Below are 21,122 nucleotides of genomic sequence, written 5' to 3'. Positions count from 1 at the left end.
TCACCTGTCAATGCTTCAGGCTCTGATGAAATGGAATTATTACATTGTTATTTTGTTTATACATTGTTTAAAATGTGTTTAGTGTCCAAGTATCATATGACAGCCCGAGTGCACATTGTATGCCCGCTGCCCCCGTCGGTCACACTGTGCATGTAGGATATGGTGAAGTCGGAACAGTCACCTCAAGAAGCACCATCCCAGGTGCTTCTTGAGAAAATAAGGTGCACTGATCTTTAGATCACCTCAGAGCAGGTGTGTGTGTGTACAGACCACTACACCAGCACCGTTCCTCTCACCCCTTCTTTAGACTACCCCACCATCACCTCTACTACTACTACTACTACTCTTGACTAACGCCCTCTCTAGTCTGTAGACAGACTGATTGAGCAGCTATGATAAAGCGCCCCCCCCCCCCCTCCCTCTCCCCCTCCTCTTACAGGATCCTGACTTATTTGAGGATCTAGAAGACAAAACTGATGTTAGCGAGGAAGTTGCTAACTTCATGGAGTCGGAGCAGAATGCGGAGAGAAGGAGGAAGATGGTAAGTGTGTGCCAAGGCTTAGGGGTGTCCAGCTTCTTTGTGCGCTACACGCTAGCGGACCCACCTGGCGGAAACGCCTCTAAAAAGCTAAATTAAGCTAGCCCCGCCCCTGCCACTCCAGGTGTGGACTCCCTGTTTGTCTATCCCTCAGTTGGGCGCTGGTGTAGACAAGGGGCAGGTGTCCTCACTCTTTCTTTTTCTCTTCCTTCCTTACCTACCTCCCACACCCCCAAACCCCAGTCCATCTCTCTTGATCCTGGCTCGCCCCTCCTGCTGCTTTCAAAGCCCCTTTTTTAATCTGTTTTTCTCGTTCACTCAGTCCGTCTTTCATTTCTCCTCTGAAGTAGTAGTTTCATTCTTGTCTGTCATCGTTCACGTTTCATTTTCATTGCTTTTTTTTCCGCACAGCGCACACAACACGCCACAAAACAACGCAACACATGTTAAACGATAACAGGCCTCAGTCCATCCATACACCATTACACCAACGCCCCATCCACACAGTGTCAACCCTCGTGAGTGGGAACACAAGAGCTCGTTGGGCCTCGTTCATACTGGAACCGTCCCCAGTGTGCATTATAGTTTCAATATACTGTAGCTCTCACCAGCGGTACAGGCCAGAATCTTTGAACCAGCCAATTACTGGTTCATCCTCTCTGTCTCCTCTCTGTCCCCCTGCCAACAAACCCGCTGTCCCTGAGAGATGGGGTCACAAACACACACTTGCGTTAGCACACTACACACACACACACACACACACACACATACACTCTCTGGAAATTACCCTGCAGTCAGCTCCATTTTACACGATAGACCCAAAGTGTAAAGTGCTGACTCATCCTTGGCCAACGCACAGCTCTGCTAATTGGCCAGAGAGCAATGGATGGATGGAGGGAGGGAGGGAGGGAGGGAGAGATGCAGCCATGGAGGGCAGGGTCCTGTCGCCAGGGCCAATATTGATAGAGGGAATGAAACCCATGAGAAACTCAAGCCTTAACTTGGAAGCAAACCTTTTGCAATTACACACTGATGTTCGTGCGTGTGTGTTTTGTGATGCGTCGTAAATCTAATACAAGGTCTGAGGGAGTTCATGGGTGATGGTGTATGCTTGGCATGATATCTCATGTACTTCCTTAACAAAAGCCACTTCATTGGTTGTAAAAGGGTAGAGAGTGTGTTGTGCTGTCTAATGTCCCCCTCCCCCCTAACACAATGTATCCTTTTGTAGTAGTGCCGTCTTAAACAACTGTTTGGGTCACTGGTGACGGGGAATGTCAATTGCTTGTCCTTAATCATTAGTGTTGGCTGGTTATTAGGATAACTAAAACAAAACATGTATAGATTAAAAACAGTGATGACATTGAGGGGTTACCTAACAGATGGTTGTGTTGAGAACCCGTGGAATGGTTTGGCAGGTATAGGGTTAACCCTAAACCTAAGGGAAGGGTAAAGGTCGCAGAATGTCAGCGTTCATATCTCCGTATGACAAACGTATTGACCATTTTCTCATAAAGACGTTATTACCAAAGGTCTTCTTTGTGTGACATTTAGTGTCACTATGTGCAACCTAGTTCCGAGGTTGCCAGGCCATAGTCCTGTCAACTCCTGCCCCCACTCCTAGGGTACCTGAAAACAGGCCCATCTTTTAAGCACTGCATCCCGAGGCAGCCTCCGGTTCCAATTGATTTGTGTGAGTGTGCCGGGAGGCCATGTGTCTTCTAAACTGGGCTGTCTCTTCATTGAACCATTCAGGCCAACCCAGTGGAGCAGTCCCATCTGCCTGTCGGAGGGGCCTCCAGCTGGAAGGGACATAAGGAGGTAAACTTGACCCACACGTTAGCCAGACCCCCATCCAAACTACCTATCACCTCCTCTACCTGCCCCACACTCCCCCCTGTGGGTCCCAGTGACCCACATAACCATTAACTGACATTTTTACAGACCCACATCGTCAACCTGACCCAGTGCAGTGACATTGGCTGCGTCTCGGTAGGCGGTGTCTCTTAACTACATTGATGTGGTGCTCTTTTATTTGCCCCCGGTGAACGCAAGCAATGGCCCCCCTAGGAAGAAATGTTTTTATTTTTGGCACGGACACACACATAATTGATAAACACACCACACATTATACTTGCTAAACGCTACAACATAAAGCTATATATGTTGGTGACTTCTCCCTTGTTTTTCATTTGCCTATATTATCGGTGTTACTGAAACAGTGGGACTTTTTTTTTTTCTTGTCTGCTTTCTGCTGTTTTGCCATTCTGCCGGCTAGAGTGCCTTTTTGCTTATTTTATGTGATGCCTATTAAGCGGTTGTATATCCCTACATCTGTGACCCAGTGAGAGTTGTAGAGCTCCATGAACTTAACGGTTCTTGTATCTCATCTTCTCTATCATCCCTTCTTCCCTTTCTCCTTCTGAACATCTGCAGACGCGGGAAGAAAGGAAGATGGAGGCCATCCTTCAAGCCTTCGCCCGGATGGAGAAGAGGGAGAAGCGAAGAGAGCAAGCTCTAGAGCGGATCGGCACCAGTAAGCCAGAGGTCGGGACCACCCACATCAAGGAGGAGCCTCCCACCACCCCTGAGATGGCAGATTCCCCGGCTGTTGTACAGGTGAGGGTAACCAAGACAACAACCAGTTATATCAAATGTGTGCAACAGACACATACATTTTACAATACACATTATTGGGCTCACAATTGTATGTTTTTTCTTTTGTGGTTGTCGTTTTCAATTTTCATCAACATTGCCCATCATCTTCAGTTTGCTGCGGTGGATTCTGAGTTAATACATTTAACAACTTTATTTGTAAAGCACCTTTTCATTATAACAGAGAGGGTTGCGTGTAAATCATTTGATGCAATATTTGATTTTTATTTCTCTAAAGTAGGACAACAAGCCTCCTTTATTACTCTAAAGTCTAACAAGGCTATACTCTATTCAGTCCGATTCCCAATCAATTATATCCCTTTTAATTCGCAACATTTGCCAATACTGTACATAGACATTGCCTGAAAATGTTGATTTAATTCTTCAATAGTTACCTGCTGATCCTTTTTGAGTGATGTCAGTATCAGTTATGTTGAAAATAATTTGCATACATAACATTAGGCTAACATCAATCTGGCTAGCCATCGTCAACGAAAAGGTTGTTCCTTTTATAACTGGAGCTCAGTTGTACTTGTAACTCAAGCTCAGTTAGGCTGTTCTTGAGTAGCCTCGGAATCCAGGCATTTTAGTTCTTTAGAGACTAGGCTAACATTAACTTAGTCTGTTTACCTTTGCAAACGAGTTCAAAGAACGTCCTCACTTTAGGAACCAGTCAGACGGAGTAAGTTGGGGGAATGGGAGGTTTCAAATCAAGTGTTGCTGTAGATTTGTGGGTCCTGTGAACTAATAATCACATGATTGTACCAATAGCTCCTAGTACTGTATGGATGTGTCCATGAGGAAATGGCCAATCAGGTGCAAGCTATCTGTCCGATGTATGAGATGTACACTATATTACCTTCTGAACATCAGCTGCAAGGATTCAGCTAGATTGCATCCTAGTTTATAATATACTGTAAGCATCTTAGTGACACCAACATTGTCTTGTCAAAATAGTTTTGTTGTCATTGGGGAGAGTTTTAAAGATTGCAACAACACGCATGTGTATATTCCACACAGCGACATAAGGCATGTTTTCACTACAGTTCCGGAATTTTTCCTGCAAAATAATTAGCATAATCATTTTCAACTTGCCGGGAGTTTTGTTTTTTGGGTGTTTTCACATGAGCAAAAATGCTGGCATAGCCATAAAATACCTCGTTTTCACTACAGCATTGTCGCGGTATAAGTCCGTGTTGCCAGACTTTGCGAGAGAAATAAGCAACCAGGTGTACGAAAATAAGCCCCAAAAAGTGATATTATCTAGGCCACATAAGCAATTTAAAACTATAATCATCGCCGCATCAGCTACTTGGCAATTACCGATCTAAAAGATCACAACAAATAAAACGCAGCCAGAAACGATCAATATAACAAGCAACTTTACGGAAATCAAGACCATAGTCGCTTATAATTAGCAGACATGGCAACCATTGCGCACCACACTGTCTGGACGCTTGGTCGCTTGCTAAAGCAGCAGCGACTCACGTCTGTTCGTCTCTCCTTTTCTCTCTCACCAATGGATTTAACAAGTTACAAGAAATATTCTTCATGAAACAACATATGTGAACCTTATGTGTCACATAAGGTTCAGAAAGGATCGCTTATGCAACGTGTTGGCGTTGCACATGTGGGATTGTGGGCTTGTTTTTTTTTCTTCACGCGTTACCGATGGATGCTGGTCATCCACTCGCTCGCTGCTCAGTAAAACACTTTACGACGAGAAACTATCAGACAAAAAATAGGCTATAGCACCGTAAAAAGAGTTGGTAAAGATTCCAGCTTTCATCACGAGCGCATCGCGTCCTGTAGACTACTCCTGTCTCCAGAGCGGACTTGTATCAAAACCCACACAACACAGCTTAATTACAAATAGGCTATAGAATAGCCTACAAATAATTTTGAACCATGAATTGATCTAGCTTTAAGCTTGCATTTCTCAGCACCGCGGCCGTATTGTATAGGCTGGAGATTGTAGAAAGAAATAGACGTCTGTCTTCTGTGTTTTGGCAGGCTTACATAACATTCGAATGCAATATGGATTCTGAAGCTTTCAATCCCAATTACAATGCTTTAACTGTTAATATTGGCTCCTTGCGTGCACCTGCTTGTCCGAAAAAAGTAAAAATCACGGTATGCCGTTTTCACTGTGGGAAAATTTCTATTCTCCCAGTACTTTAGTCAAAAATTACTAGGTATTTTCCCGTCACGTTTGGGACACCAAAACTCACGGAAGACAAAATAAGTGGCCGTTTTCACATGGCGTGAATTTCAAAATTGCCGTCATTTTGGAAAAAACTTCCAGAAGTTTGACTCAGTGAAAACGGGGCTCTACTGACATACACAGAGGCAAAGATTGAGCTTAAGGGAGGCATAGATACAGTATATTGTTGTGTTCAAACACGCTTTCAACAAAGACAGAGCCATCTGTATTTCTTCCTGTTCCATTTTAGCAGCCAGCTAACTGACAGAGTGACATAGCCCATTTAGTAGCCCCAGCTGCCGGAGGTAGCGATGGCAAGTCAACATTACCGGCAGAAAAAAACAACCCCCAAAAAATTAAGAATTGAATAAGAATTCTGAAGAATTGATTCAGAATCATAGAAAACTTTCTTTACCCCGCCCCTGATATCTAAACAATGGTTACTGTGTTTATGATAAGCTTACATTTCGTATCAAGGTCATATTATCCACTCCTATAACTTTCACCAGTGATAAGTGTTTTTGTCTCACCAATGCATATCGTACCGTTTGAATAACGCGATATTTCGTGGCACGATATATTGTGCCCCTACTAATTGAATATATTGGCGGTCCTGTTTATCAACCAATTTGGCCATTCTTATGAAGGACTAAAGTACTTTAACAACATTTCTTCTCCCACAGCCACTTTTGGAGGTGAAAGAGGAGCCAGGGCTGAAGCCAGCCAAGGTCAAAGGTTCGAGGAACAGGAAGAGTTTCTCCCGGAACCGAACGCACATCGGCCAGCAGCGACGGCGGGCTCGTACCATCAGTACCTGTTCAGACTTGCCCCCCGGCTCTCCGGGGGAGTATGTTGAGCCCCTGCCAAACGAAACTCTTGAAGGAGAGGCACCCAGTGCTCCGGAGCCAGAAGCAATCCCCTCTCAAGACCCAGACACCAGCCCTCCACATAGCAGCTCGCCTGCCCCTGACAGAAACCGCTCAGGGCAGAAGAACTTCAAAACTAAAAAGGTACAAACGTTTTTTCCATTTCTCCCTGTACAGCTCAGACTAATATTGGGACCACTAATCAGTCATAACACCAAAAGGCACAATGCTAAAAGGAGGGTTTAGTTAGTTAATTGGATACACGTGCAGCGAGTTTGATCGAGATACGTGAACTACTAACAGACAGAATTTGCGTGTTTACAGTAGCATTATTATTACCTGGTTTAAATCTTAGGTGTATTGAATATGAGCACAATCGTTAGTTACAGTCTCTAACCTGACAAAAACTCTACCTTTCTGTCTTTCTGTAGCAGCACTTTGTGAGTGAGTGGGTTGGGGAAAAGCAGCAGGAACTGCATGTGGCGGTGCGGACCCCCGAACCAGTCCCCGAGAGGCCTTTGAGAATAAGCAGTGACCCTGAAGTACTCGCCACCCAGCTCAACGCCCTGCCCGGCATGGCCTGTTCACCACAGGTCTACAGCACGCCCAAACACTACGTCCGTTTCTCCTCACCCTTCCTGGCCAACCGGAGCCCCACCACACCCGGGGTGCCCACGGGCCGACGGCGGTCCCGGGAGCTGCCCGAGACGCCGCAGACCACCGGCAATTGTAAAAAGGTACAGAGTCCTACTTTGGCTACAAAGACTTGCATGTTTACACATAAGAACTTGTTGTGGAATGGCCTGGAAAGTCAAAATATTTTGACCCGATTCTATAAATGACTGCTAAATCCTTCTTCTAAATCAGTGGTTCTCAAACCTTTTTCATGTTATTTGCATGTATTTGGCCGCGGACCCTCATCTCAAAATATGTTGTTCCAGGGACCCGCCAGAAGCAAATATTTTAGCTACAAATGTTCGCTTTTAAAAATATATATTCAAAGATTTGCTAAAAGTTTCACGACTTTTCAAATTTTAATAGTTAAAGGATAAAATAATGGTTAAAGTGGTTCCAGGTCTTGATAGAATAAATTCCACCCACCCACTGAAATGAAACGAACGTCGGTAGTATCGACAGAGCCAGGCAGATGCTTTGAAATGAACTGTTGGAATTTCTCACTAGAGTGTGGTGCTCTTTGTGTGACTAAATCTTGCCTCTCTCTCTCTCCTTCTCCCTCCAGCGATGGCTGAAGCAGGCACTGGAGGAGGAGGGCTCCACAAGTCCAGCCAGGCGGCCCAGCCTGATCATGCCCAGTGAAGGTCCTCTTAGCCCTTCCATCAACGGAGACTCTGACAGCCCTTTGCCCTACAATGGCAGCTGCTCGCTACCAGGTGATGTCATGTTGAGCGATATGATACAGCTTTATTGTCTGCACGAAGTAGGATGATTGTCTTTAATCACATGGCATTAAACCACAACAATACTAAAATCTATGAAAAGAATAAGAGCTTATAAAAGATAAAATACAGTGAAATAAAAACCTAACAAGAGGGAGGATTTTGAATTTAAATTGGTGATTGAACTTCTAATAAAGACCTTTCTAAAACAGGATTTCATTGTGTAAAACTGAATAAATAAAGAATGAGAATCTACATGAAGAATGCTCAGGGCACTGTTCCTGGTTCTAAGAATGTCTAGGTCACTCAGCTGGGTCTGAAGCCTCCGCACTATTGTTTCAGCCATGCCAATAACTCTGGCTAGTTTACTCCTTGGTCTGCAATTGATGTTGCCAAACCATGATGGAAGGTTGAAATAGCCTTGTACCTGGATTCTAAAATTGTCTGGCTCCGATTAAGGCAGAGTCTTCTGAGAGGATAAAAGCGCTTCTGTCTGTAGGTTGACCATAAATTACAACTGGCTTTATTATATGATCAGTTTTTTATGGTTTAACTCTAGAGTAATAAATGGCTTATTTGTGTGTCAGAAATAAAAGCCCTCTTCACAAAATTGGATCCATGAATTCCGTACAGTGGAGGTATCCAATAGATACTGGAACAGTCTAGTAAGAAGTAAGGACCCATTTTATTTGGGGATGCATTCTTTAAGGACACGCCCTTTAAGTCAACCTGGGACATACTTTATCATACTCACTATTATGCACTATAATCATCTTTGGCAAATCTGCCAAAGAAACACATTCAGTTCACTAGCATTAGGATTGAGTAGTATTTGCGAAGCGTTTCTGCTTTTTATTTTTCAATTAGTGCATTGAGACTAAGCTTCGGAGATATGTTTGTACTTGTGACAGGATTAAACATCATTAAATGTCAGGCACAGTTCAGTTCATTACATGATTCAAGCACCGTCCATGTCACACGTACAGTACAAAGTTGTGACACTGTGTTGTCCCTGTTACAGAGTTGCCCACTCCTCTGAAAAAGCGACGGTTGAGTCCTTTGGACGCCTGCATGTCGGAGGGCTCGACACCCTACGGCTCCCCTTGTGCTACACCCACCAGGGCTGATCAATCGGAGATGCCCGCAACGCTCCTTCTGGCCACCCCGCCGCGACCCCGTAATGAGGAGTCCAACACGGAAACCCTGCCTAGTACCCCAACGCACACACTTAGTGCCCCTCAGGAGGTAAGCCTACATAGAGAGAAATAAAAAATGGGGGGCTCACATGTACTTCCATACTTAAAGCCCAGCAATAGGAATAGGAACAGAATATGGCGTTTACATGACGTTGTGTCCTTGTGTTCCCAGAGTGAATCTTCGATGGACAGCTCTCCAGAGGGCAGTCGCAGACCCAGCACCCAGGAGGTAGTGATAATAATACAAAGCTAGAGACATGCAATTCTGGGCAATTGCAAGTGTGGTTGCCGTGACGCGGGTCACGAGGAATCCGCTGGGAAATGAATTACGTCTTATCATTAGTTAGTGTGGTTGCCCTGAAGGGCAACACTCTGTCGTTCTGAGGAAACCTTATTCTGGTTAAACGTTTCCGCTGCCATTGGAAATTGATGGAAACCAGATTTATTAGAGTTGCAATTGGAATGCAATGGGGGAGTGGTGCTAGCTCGAGGATTGGTCTGGCTTCACATGACAGTTAGCTTGCTGCAGAATATAGTCATGTCGGCAACCGCATTTGCAATTTCCAATTGCATCTTTCTAGTTTATGTTCGATATTGTGATGTCAAGTGAAGCATGGCCAAAAGCTTCACTTTTCTGATGTGCAGCCGCCCACCGGTCGACCCGGATAACATTACTCTGAAAGTTTGCAAAACACAGGTTCACTTTGCTTGGAAAGAAATCTTGGACCGAATACAATAGTGTTTTGCCTATTAGCAACCACACTGATGTACATAATATGTATTTGATTATTACTGTAATCAAATAATTTGATCCTCCCCTCGCCCTCTCCTTACTTAGGCTGAACGTCCTCCCTCGCTGCTGGCCTCCCCCTGTGTGAGGCCCCCCAGTGCAGACGGGCCCTTGGCGGAGGGCAAGGTCTCGGTGCCCCAGAGTCCCCAGCCTTCCGCTGCCGAGTCCACGGACTGCGGCGGAGAGGACAGGCCTGACGCCGGTGCCGTGGCGGAAGTCGTCAGCGAGGTCTCTCCTTGCACGGAGCCGGCCTCCTCCTCGTCCTCCTTCCCTGGCTGGATGAAGAGCCCCGAGAGGGGACCGTCGGGAGCGTCTGGCCTCATCTTCGCCCCGATCATCTCCAACCTGAGGGACCTCACCCCCTCGCACACCCTGGAGCCCCTGGTCGCTCCCTTCAGGCCCGAGGCTGCGGCTGGGCCTGCGGTGGCGAGTACCGGAGCCACCGCTGTGACCGGTCCGGTGGTGACTGGAGGTGGTGGCGGCGGTGGTGGCGGCGGCAGCAGCAACGTTGCGGCTCCCTTCAGCGAGGCCCAGGGCCAGCTCTTCTACCCTTGCTCCGAGGAGCAGGCCTCCCTGGGCTTCTCCCGCTCCCTCAGTGCAGACAGTGCAGGAGAGGCGGGGGGCTCCGCACAGAACCCCCCGCAGAAGAAAAAGGTGTGCAACTGTAGCATTCACAGCTGGTTCATATTTTACTCTACGCTAATATATTTGTGATGTTATGTCATTCTTATCAGGCAAAAAAGGAAAGCAAATCCGTCGCTGTCGGGTGGAAACCTTGTATGTCCAAAACGTTCCTTTTTATTAATATTATAAAAAAAAAAACAAGTTAAAGTAGTGAAAATGGCTCCGACGAGGAAGAGGAGACCAGTAAGAAGCCTGTGAAACCCGCTGCAGGCGCCACGGGGGCAGACCTCCATTCAGAAACACCGCCACTTAGAAACATCCCCAGCGGCCACAACACCCAAGGCCACCCCTGAGTCTATTTTCACTACTGTTGTGCAACACACTCTTGTATGATGAAGTAGGGCTTTAATTTTACGAAAGAACACACTTGTTTTGGAACTTGGAGATGCAAGGTTTCTGCCCCGACAGTGACGAAATGCCGCCCCCTACTGGGCATAGGCCTTGAATGACATCACCTTCTGTCAGGGGTGTCGCACCAAATTCTGGATTCACTGCGGCCCCCCATGAATGTTCTTCATAGGGGAAGGGGGTTTAACCCATTTAGACTGGGAATGCATTATTACGCATTATTTTGTGCTTTAAAGCCATACTGTGTAAGATGCCCAACTAGTGGTCATTAGCCCTATAGCAAACCGCGGTCGCGTCCGCGTCTTTCGGACGTTTTTCGTACCTTCAGACCCCCGCGTCTGCCTCCACCTCGCTGAGCTCTATCTTTTAAGGGGTCCCTTGTTCCTGTGCGTTCAGTAATTCCAGAGATACGGACTCCTTCACCCTGCCTGGTAGGAGAAATTACCTAGAGAAGGGATGGTACAAACGGGCGACAACAAATATGGCTGCCATAGCGACCCCACTTCAAGATGCGCTGTGATTGGCCGGCAGTTGTATAACCCTCGCTGTGATTGGCCGGTAGTGTGATGACGCAATTTTGGCGCGAGATCCGGTCCACGGCAAGGATCTCAGTTTACATACAGAGAAGGCTTTACAGGCTGAAATTCACGGCGCGGATCTTCTAAAACTTTTGTGATTTAATAGTTTGGAGAATTTTAAGATTTGTTTTATAAAAAAAGTTACATAGCACAACTTTAACTATTGAAAAATAGCAGATATACAAGCATACAGCGCGGCACTCGGTGCCGCGCTGAGAGCTTGTAGATCTGCTATTTTTAAAAATTGTGAGAATTTGTGCAAGTCTTTGAATATTTCAAATCCTTCTAAGGTTTTTTGAAAAACCTATGTTTCTATGTCATTGGTGCTCAAACATTTCCATGTGAAGGACCCCCAAAATTATATGTATTTGGCCACGGAACCCCATCTCAAAACATTTAGTTCGAGGGAACCCCCAGAAGCAAGATTTGAGTTACAAACGTTCACTTAAAAAATACACATATTCAAAGATTTGCACACATTTTCACGACTTTATAAAAATAGCAGATCTACAAGCTCGCAGCGCGGCACTCAGCTTGTAGATCTGCTATTTTTCAATATAGCTAAAGTATAACATAATTGGGCCCTAGTATCTCAGTCCCACTTTCCCCCCTTTGTGACGCCCCTGCCGTCTTGTTTCCCAGGTGTCCCTGCTAGAATACAGGAAGCGCCAGCGCGAGGCTCGGCGCAGCGGTTCCAAGAACGAGTGCAGCTCTCCCGTGTCTACGGCGCCACCGCTGGCCATGGACTTCCCCGTCGCTGCGGAGATAACCCCTGAACCCCCACCACCCCCTCCGGCGCCCCCGGCAGCCCCCGTCTGTACCGCCCCAAAGGAACCCCCCCAGACCAGCGAGGAGGCGGAGAACCCAGGAGAGAAAGGAGAGAGGGAGGGAGGAGAGGGACAGTGGTATGTTTGTATATACTGTATATACCGATGCATCTAAAGAAAATAGAATTGTGTAAAAGTACATTTTCTTGAAACTTTCATATATTCTAGATACATTGCACATTCGGTGAATTATTCCAAACATTTCTGTTAAAATGGCATACAGTTCATGAATATCAAAGTCCATATTTAAAAATATTACAATATTACACAAGACCACTCAAAACAAGGATTTATAATAGAGAAATGTCAACCTTCTGAAGTCAGAGTTGCTTGAAGTCCATTGGGAAGTTTCTGACGTCAGTTATGATTTGGGGTGCTATGGCATCTGCAATGATTTTTTACACAATATTCACTTTTTTATGGATCTGTATGTTTAAAACGATAATAAAATAAATTATATAATCTTCAACCGATTAGTTGCAAATTTGGCATTACCTTCATTTTATCAATGAAGGTAAAGAGATGGCAGCCACCTAAACCCACTGGAGCAGTGCCCCAAATCCCTCTGACATGCAGACATAATTCTACTAGTCTACTGATGATAAAGTTCTAATGCCATTGTATTTCTTTCCCCCCCTCAGGACGTCATCCAATTCTGTGGAGCAGGCCAGAGAACGTGGCTACCACAGAGCTTTGCTGCTCAGCAAAGACAAAGATGCAGGTGGGCAAGAAGACAAACACAGTCTGTATCAACGTTGGTTTTTCATTTCAGTCACAGCACTGATTTTTGACATTGCTTTTGTCTTCAGATGGTGAGCCAGAGGGAGGCGATGCCACAGCAGGGGCAGAATGTCAGTCACCAAGTCTTCAGAAAACCCCAACAAATGCGGTAAGCCATCCTATTACAATTTCAATTCCAAGGAGCTTTATTGGCATGAGAAAACATACATTTACATTGCCAAAGCAAGTGTCAAAATATATAATAAGGGAAACATAATAAAATCTGCGAAGGAACAATCGTTACCAAGACATTTCTTGGTGAAACACCAATGTGTTTCTAAAGGTGTGTAATAATATGTACTAAAAGGTTGAAATTCAACTCTCGGGGGGGAAACTTCATAAAAAACAGATGAAAGTTTGTGTCCCATTAACCTTACAAAACACAGAAAATAAATATGTTTTAAGTAGCATGTGAGGGGTCAAACTAGGTTTTTTTTCATGATGCTGAATCCATTGCAAGCATTTGTTTTGCCCGAAAAACATTCCGTGAACTACAATGGCCCCCACAAAATGGTGAAAAGTGATGACTCATCACTAAACCATCGTTTTGTGGGGCCGTTTTTAGCCCAAGGAATGTTTTTTTCTCTTTTTTTTCCAATACAATTTAAATAGTATACCAAAAAAAATCCAACAAAGCTGTATCGAGGCATAAGACGTTGTTTATCTCCTCCCTCCTCCAGCCATGTTCTCCTGGTTCTGCCTCCACTCGGCCGGCCAAGGAGGAAGAGGGCGACAGTCAGCCTCGGACTCCCAACCCGTCTAGCCAGATGCCAAGCAAGCCCACAGGCCCCAAAGCGTCTCCTCTGACCCCCACCAAGCTGCACGCCTCTCCCCTCCCCTCCTCGCCTGTCCACTACCCCGGCTCCTCGCTCCTCCACTCCCCCAAGCCCCAGGCTCAAGGTTCACCCTTCCGCAGCCAGAGGGCGCTTTTCTCCTCCCAGCCCCAGCCCCAGGCTCAGCCTGGCCCGGCTCCCTTCCCGCAGTACAGCGCACAGAGTGCTCCGCCCCCGCCGCCTCCTCCCCCGCCGGCGCCGCCCGCTTCCGTCGCGTATTTCCCCGGCCAGGCGGCCCCCTCCGCCGGACCCTTCCCCGGGTTCAAGTCTGCCGTTGCCTCGCCCTATCCCCCCCCGGGCTCCCCGGCCCTCATGCAGACTCTGCCCCACGGCTTGCACTACCAGAGCGCAGGCACGCCGCCGCCGCCGCCTCCCCCCCCTCCACCGCCACAACACCCGCAGCCCGGCCCCACGCTGCTTCACGTCAACCTGCAGCCTCTCCCCATCCAGCAGCACCAGCTGCTACTGGCCGCCGCCCCTCCCCCACCCCCTCCCCCGCAGGGCCAGGCCCCCCAGCAGCAACAGCAGCAACAAGCTGCGGCCGGCGGCGGCCCCCTCTTGTCACTGACTCCTCCCCCGCCGCCTCCACCCCCTCCTCCCCCTGCCCCCTCAGCCGGCGCCCCCCCCATGCAGGCTGCGGTGGTTCCCCACCACTTCCAGAACTTGGGGGCCTTCCAGCCGGCCCTGTTGCACCCGGGCGCCGCCGCCAACCCGTCGGTGCCCCCTTCCGCCTACCCGCCGCCGCCCCATCAGCAGACGGGACTGCCTCCCCCTCCGCCTCCCCCGCCCCAACAGACTCAGCCGGGCCAAGGCCAGGCCCCGCCCGCGCCCTCCCAGATTCCCAGTGGGACTCGCGGGGGCCCTGCCCCCTCCGCCCCCTTCCATAGCTCCGGGTACCTGGGTACAGGGTGGCACTGACTGACCTCCCTTCCCCCGCTGGCAGTGCCTGGCCTTCCCCCCCGCCCCTATGAACTCTGACTGAGAGGGGCCCTCCCCCAACAGCGTATGTAATATAAGCTGTAGATATTGTTTTCTATGTACCTGAACACACACATGGCCAACGGAAAAACAGCTGGAGAACGTGGGATAACAAGGGTACCTTTTAAAACAAAACGAAAAGAAGATGGAATTTGGACGTGCAACAATCTTTGAGAAACAGAAAATCTACTTTGTGTAAAACTGAAGATGGACTATCCCCCGGTGCTCATAACCCTGTCTCTGGCCTCCCTTATGATTTGATATATCCTCTCCTGTGACAGAGAGACAAGCTCTCTGTCCCAGTGTCTTGTTTGGACTCCTATTGTAAGGCCCCCCGCACTTTGTATCAAATGGACATTCCAGCCTATAATAGCCCTTTTCCTTCATTTGTCTCTTAGTCCTTTTCACTTGCTCTTCCTCTCTCTCAACGTCTCTGTCGTCCGCTCTCCACACCCATGTACTTGTTTTATCTAGCAGCTTATTATAGCAGAAAGAAAAAGCTTTTTGTATAGAGAACGAACAATAATTATTTTTTTTATTCCTCTGTGTAACAACAAAATATCTGTGCACCGCTGCGGAGATTTTCAGAAAAGACCCTTCTGGGAGCCTGCTTCCCCAGGAGGCTGCACTCATACTGTGCGTGCGCGTGTGTGTGTGTGAGTGTGAGTGTGTGTGTGTGTGTGTGTGTGACACGTGTGTATGTACGTAAATGCACATGCTCTGTATGTTTGTGTGTGAGTGAGGGTATGGAGGACACGTGCCTTTCTGTGTTTTGTCGCGTGTCACTTGGGAGTGTCGTATATAGCGCAGTGTTTCTCAAACTTTAACATTTCAAGGTCTCCCCTTAACTCTGACAGTGTACAAATGGAACCAAATGGACCCGTTTGGGTCCATTTGGTTCCATTTGTACACTGTCAGAGTTACAGACTTGTATGGGTCCATTTAGACCCCCATAAAGTAACCCACAGAGTCCCTGGAATCCACTTTGAGAAACACTGACATAGCGAAAAGGACGCGTGAACGTGAAAGCGAGGAGTGTGCTGTAGTCTTCTGAGGTAGCCAGAGTGAGGTGTCACCCGTAGGTAGGAACGTTGGCGGTTTATTTTTGAATATCAATGGTTCTTTGTAGAAAGTGTAATTTAATGTATAGGTGGTTACTCCAGCTTTCACCAGGAAACAGGTTGTAAATATTTGCTTTTCTTTTCTTTTCTTTTTTTCTATGCTTGTACAATTCGCTCCCATCCCATTTTTTTGGAATATGGTTGTAAATACGAACGCTCTGTTGGCAAAGCTGAATGTTTTCTGTGACAGTAGCATTATTTTTTATTTTTATTTTTTTCCTTCTGGACTCTTCAACTTTGTCTCTTTTTTTATTATTATTTGTGTGTGTGAGTGTATGTTAGTTTGGAGGGGAGAAAGACTCACAGACACCGCACTGGTTGGCTATTTTCATGGTTCATTATAATAAATCACTGTAATGACAGTTTTATACCACTTGTCGTATCATGTGTCTCTTGTCTTTCTAGGACTACTAGGTAAATGCTAACCTTGCTGGCTGGTGGCTGCTATATGCAGTCCATCAGCAAAGGAACTACCACGAGCTGCTGTGAGGATGAGATACTCTTGTGAGAAACCATTTCATTCATTTTTTCCTGTTTGGAATCACTTCCCTTGGTCAATAGAAAATTAACCAAGGGAAGTTGAATCACTTGTGGGGGCACAAGAAATTATGATTCATACTTATTTTGTGTATTATAATCATAATAGAACATCAGTCACTACTGTTGTAACGGATGTTGCAACAACGGGTGTTTTGTGCACTTTATTTAACACTGTATCATTCACCATCTCTCAGGGGCTTTCGGTGTTCACATGAGCAGATGGGCTTGCACACTGCACAGGTCTCTTTGCATACACTTTGATGCTGGAAGCTACAGTATGTGCATATCAAAAGGTGATAACTTCAATCACAGCCAGGATTGCAGGATTCCACTGGGCCGTTTGGGAACTGTGAGCGCTCTCCTGCCTACATGTTTCACTAAATGGAACAAATATGGCATCACGACGGTAACCTGTTCGCCCTCCCGGCCGGTTTAAAATAGATAATATGACATGAAGAGTGGTGTAAAGTAACTTAAGTACATTTACTCGAATACTGTACTTGTATATATGTACTGTATATAATACAGGCTCACATTAACTCATCACTTCACACCCTTTTTCCCACAATATTATCTGTCTTCCAAGTGCTGGTCATAGATAGAAAACTGACATCAGACACTGGCCACATGAAGTCTGAGATCCACATTTGAGCCATGCCATGTTTTACTTTTCATAATATGCCAGTTGTTTTATTCCTAGATGGAGAAGGTAAACATGTGGAACCTAGTGTTCCAGTGCTTTATTTATGTTTGCTGTTTAGATTGGATTGGGTTTTCTTGGGTTATTGCCCTCTCTGTTCTCAGAGGCTCCATCCACCAAAGCAATAGAAGCAAAAAGCCATGCCGAGGAATCAGAAGGTGAGTGTTTTCATGGTAGTACAGTGTTTATCTTTTATATGTATTTATGTACTCTCCCCTCAATCACAGCTCATGCCACAATGTACGTTTTGTTTGTTTTTGGGGGGGTTCCATATCTACAGTATATCTATTTGGCCAAATGAGGCGTAGACCATTGCCACACTGCATCCAAGGCATGCACACCAGCAGCCAGCCTTCATAGTGAGGAATTTGATTTGTGCCACTTCTTTCACAAACTGCACTATCGATAGTTCCAAGATTGGACACAGAGAGATTATGGCGTTATTAGATTTTTTGGAGGGGGAGGGGAGTTTAACCACAACTATCTTTTGGAAGGAAGGAGAGACACTGTACTTCAACCTGATCCTGTCAACAGCACACACGAAATGCGTGAAGTAAATGGCTTGTTATGTTTTCGCCATGATGCATTTGGTGTTTGTGTTTGCATGTTCTGAGTGGATACTCGTTGGATTAGCACTATTCTGGGGATCCAACATATTCATATTCACAGATACAGGAATACTAAATGAGAGATAAGATACTACTAGCGATAAGATACTGTACTAACGGTACTGTAAATCTCATTTAGGGATGATTTTGGCGGGAGGATTTAAGCCACACCAGCGGACATTGCCTCTGAGGATTTTACGGTAAAAATATATAATAAAATTTCAGATTTACAGTCCACACATGTTGAAGGGACTCAACATCATTCCGGAATCCTTAGTTTGTTATTGCCACATCTGGGGTATAGCATATAAATTCTGTTCATTGTGTCCTGGTTAAAGGACAACTCCACACTAAATAACATCTAGGCTCATGCTCCTACTTATATTGATCCCAAATGACTGTTCATATTAGGCAGAAATGCCCGTTGTCCAATTCCCCAGCAGCCCTCATAGCATAGAGTGGAGTGAGTTACTAGGGCCCAAGCGTGGAATTAGGCTATTTTATACTTTAGCTATTAATTATTTTCTTTTTTTTTTGAAAAGTCGTGAAAATGTGTGCAAATCTTTGATATGTATTTTTTTAAGCAAACATTAATTTTGTAACTCAAATTTTGCTTCTGGGGGTTCTTGGAACAAAATATTTTGAGATGGGGGTCCGTGGCCAAATACATACAGTATCACATTACAAATGCCTGGCTCAAACTAGATCACTGCAGTTTTGGACATTGCATTGTTTTAGATGAGTGATTCTTATTAATTTCAAGGACCCCCGGTTTGATATGCATTACAGTGCACAAATATAACAAAATGTACGGTACTTGCAAGGGTCCACTCCGTTCCATTTGTACACTCTGCGAGTTACTGACCCGTATAGGTCCATTCAACTAGAATCCCCCTCAAGGACCCCTGGGGGTCCCCAGAACCCTAGAGACGGTGAGCAAAGAGCCCCGGCTTGCATTTGAACCCTGACCAGCTGCAGGATGGATGTGGTATGAGTTCCTACCAGGTGAGCCACCAGAGCATTGAGTTCAATTCACCCTTTGTTAGCCTTCTGGTTGGTCCCTGACTGACCAACCAGCAGGCTCTATCTGCCTTGTCCTGCCCTGGTTCCCCCTTTTTTATGTTGAATTTGTTAAAACATCATTTTTGGAGAAATAAAAACATTAAAAAACATGCTGAGTCACTATACTGCCACTGAGCAGCTCCATTTTACAGAAACCAAGTTTGAAATTAAAATTGAATACACAGAATTACAATACAAAGCAACTGAATTAAAATGGTAGTGGATGGAGTGTCCCACCGAATGTCCCACTAAGACACAGCAACCAATGGTTGTGAAGAGGGGTGGGACAACAGGCGGGACTTGACAAAGGGTGAATTGAATCACCAGGCAAGGACAGCTATTGTGCAGCTCTGTCTTCTGTGACAAAGGAGACAGACCACTGATGAGAAGAAGGAACATACATGCACATCAGAACCCAACTTAGGCCGGTGCTGAGCAGATAACACAATGACCTACAAAACCAAGAAAACCGCTTAGACACATTTGGGCTCCGGTTGAAACGCGGTGGTCTTTATAGCATCCACAAGTGCCTGTGTGATGTTTCTACATGCTCTTCACCAGACACAGTTAACAATGAAAGACACCCTCCCTTTTTTTACAAGTCAATTGGCCCAATTGTGTGCTAGCCGTTGTCTTCCTTTTGAAAGTAGACAGACCATTCCCCCTACGACTACTATTAAGGCCCGGGCAAATGCCTGTCCATCCTTTTTCCAAAATGTTTATTATTTTTTTAATAAGAGACGGCAAAGAAGAACGGAGAACAAAGAAAAATACAACAGCGTTGCACAAGTCAGGTTTCAAATCTATTCAGTCCTGGTATTGGGGCACCAGTATGCCCTCTGTATTCTACAACATTGTCAGTTCACAAAGTATGGCACTCACTATTATGGACCCACAGCTTGAAAACACTGTATCATCATCAGTACACTTCAAAGACAAAATACAGGGACATATCCAACATGTAGCTATACATAGAATATAGATTTCATACATTTGACATCTCCTGTTCAGTACAATTAACCAATTAAGCCTGATTAAATTATAATTCTTTACATTTTCACACAAACACATTAGCTGATCTACAAACTCACACAGCATCACAATATTTTGTAGAGCTTGTAGATGAGCTGTTTTCAAAAGATATATATATAAAAAAAAATCCCCTTTCACAAGTGAATTTAGGGACACCATGGTATTTCTTCCTGTGCATTTGCCACCAGAGAAACCTCCAATATCTTTTTGATTGTGTCACATCAAACATTTGCTAACTATTAAATACATTGCACATTCCGTTTGCTCTTGTCTCTGGCGTTTCAAGCAACATTGTCCAGCAGAGGTTGTTGCCGCCAGATGCCTTGATGCTGTTTGCCATCTCAACAGGCTGGTAGAATGCATGTGTTTTCATCTGCGCTCATTCTAGTGCTGAATTCACTGTCCGTCAGTGATCGCATAATGTCAAAATCCAATCCTTTCTGCATCAACATAATGTTCAATGTTTATGGTATAATACACTGCTCTATGACAATTCACCAACAAGCTGAAGACCTTGACCTTAAGTACGTTGAGTCCTTGTTTGTTTAGGTCAAAATCCGGTCCATTTGTTATGATGTGAATTGACTGCAGTCATCCTTCTGTGCTCTTAATCTTCCTGGAGTCCATGAGCTGAGTTTCGACATGCAGAGACCTTCATCTTTTATTAACAGCCTAATTAATGAAACACATCAATGAACAGTTCAAATTGAAACTAGGCAACATGATGCAATTGTGTTTATACAGAAGAATTTAAAGATGTGTCTTGATGTTGCGACGGTGATAATCCAAAACAAAGTGACTGAGATGCATTACGGATGCTATTTTACAAGGTTCCTTTCTGACAGGATGAGAGATGGCGGTGGGGGTTTTGGGTTCCTGGCTTTAATCGAGGTGTGTCTCTGATTCCTCCTTCCTTTTGATCTGTTCTCTCCCCACGCAGCAGCCCTCCACCCCGGCCACAGGAGATGGACCAGGACCTCTGACTGAAGCTGCGTCCTGAAGTAATATCACGTCTACGTAGTACCGAAAGCTGGGGAAAATGGAGCCCAGTAAGATACATAAGGGAGACAATCTGAATTAATGCGGTTTCAAATGAGAGGAGTGAGTGAAAATCAAATATTCCCTCTGCAGCAGCTACATCAAGCTTGCAAACTATAATTAAGGAATTAATCTAATTCCCACATGGCTGCGAATAATATTGATTGAAGCTATGTTTCTTCACAGTCTGCTGAAAGTAAAATCACTTACCCGTGTGCGTGTTGTGTGTGTGCGTGATGCACCATTGCCAGATATTATATGGCATTATTACCGGTTTCTGTGGAAAGAAAGACACCAGAAAGAAACCAGTTTACAATGATGAAGATCATATCCTCCTCAGTGACTGTT

At 45.5% G+C, this 21,122-nt stretch overlaps 2 protein-coding genes across 3 annotated transcripts in view; one reads left to right on the top strand and one right to left on the bottom strand.

Annotated features, from left to right (window-relative positions):
* kmt2e (lysine (K)-specific methyltransferase 2E) overlaps positions 1-15,510 on the top strand; it is a 43,928-nt gene extending 28,418 nt beyond the window's left edge. Inside the window, exons 13-25 of one of the 2 annotated variants that reach the window (XM_080754153.1) lie at positions 440-541; positions 2,294-2,359; positions 2,975-3,157; positions 6,080-6,406; positions 6,694-6,999; positions 7,503-7,653; positions 8,681-8,904; positions 9,028-9,084; positions 9,694-10,299; positions 11,898-12,160; positions 12,724-12,803; positions 12,892-12,971; positions 13,543-15,510. In XM_080754153.1, the coding sequence (XP_080610279.1) occupies positions 440-541; positions 2,294-2,359; positions 2,975-3,157; positions 6,080-6,406; positions 6,694-6,999; positions 7,503-7,653; positions 8,681-8,904; positions 9,028-9,084; positions 9,694-10,299; positions 11,898-12,160; positions 12,724-12,803; positions 12,892-12,971; positions 13,543-14,613 (3,516 nt within the window). In that variant the 3' untranslated portion in view covers positions 14,614-15,510. The remainder of the gene's footprint in view (positions 1-439; positions 542-2,293; positions 2,360-2,974; positions 3,158-6,079; positions 6,407-6,693; positions 7,000-7,502; positions 7,654-8,680; positions 8,905-9,027; positions 9,085-9,693; positions 10,300-11,897; positions 12,161-12,723; positions 12,804-12,891; positions 12,972-13,542) is intronic. The other variant, XM_080754154.1, reaches the window with a different exon arrangement.
* A 5,239-nt stretch (positions 15,511-20,749) lies between these two features.
* Positions 20,750-21,122, bottom strand: part of lhfpl3 (LHFPL tetraspan subfamily member 3) — a gene marked incomplete at both ends in the record, with an annotated part of 41,978 nt that continues 41,605 nt past the window's right edge. Inside the window, one exon of the mRNA XM_080754368.1 lies at positions 20,750-20,766. Coding sequence (XP_080610494.1) covers positions 20,750-20,766 — 17 coding nt within the window. The remainder of the gene's footprint in view (positions 20,767-21,122) is intronic.

The sequence above is a fragment of the Nannobrachium achirus genome (genome assembly GCF_963921795.1).
Source record: "Nannobrachium achirus genome assembly, chromosome: 23".
Lineage (NCBI taxonomy): Eukaryota > Metazoa > Chordata > Actinopteri > Myctophiformes > Myctophidae > Nannobrachium > Nannobrachium achirus.
Note: the sequence above shows the minus strand (reverse complement) of the source record. Positions and strands in the feature narration are given on the sequence as shown.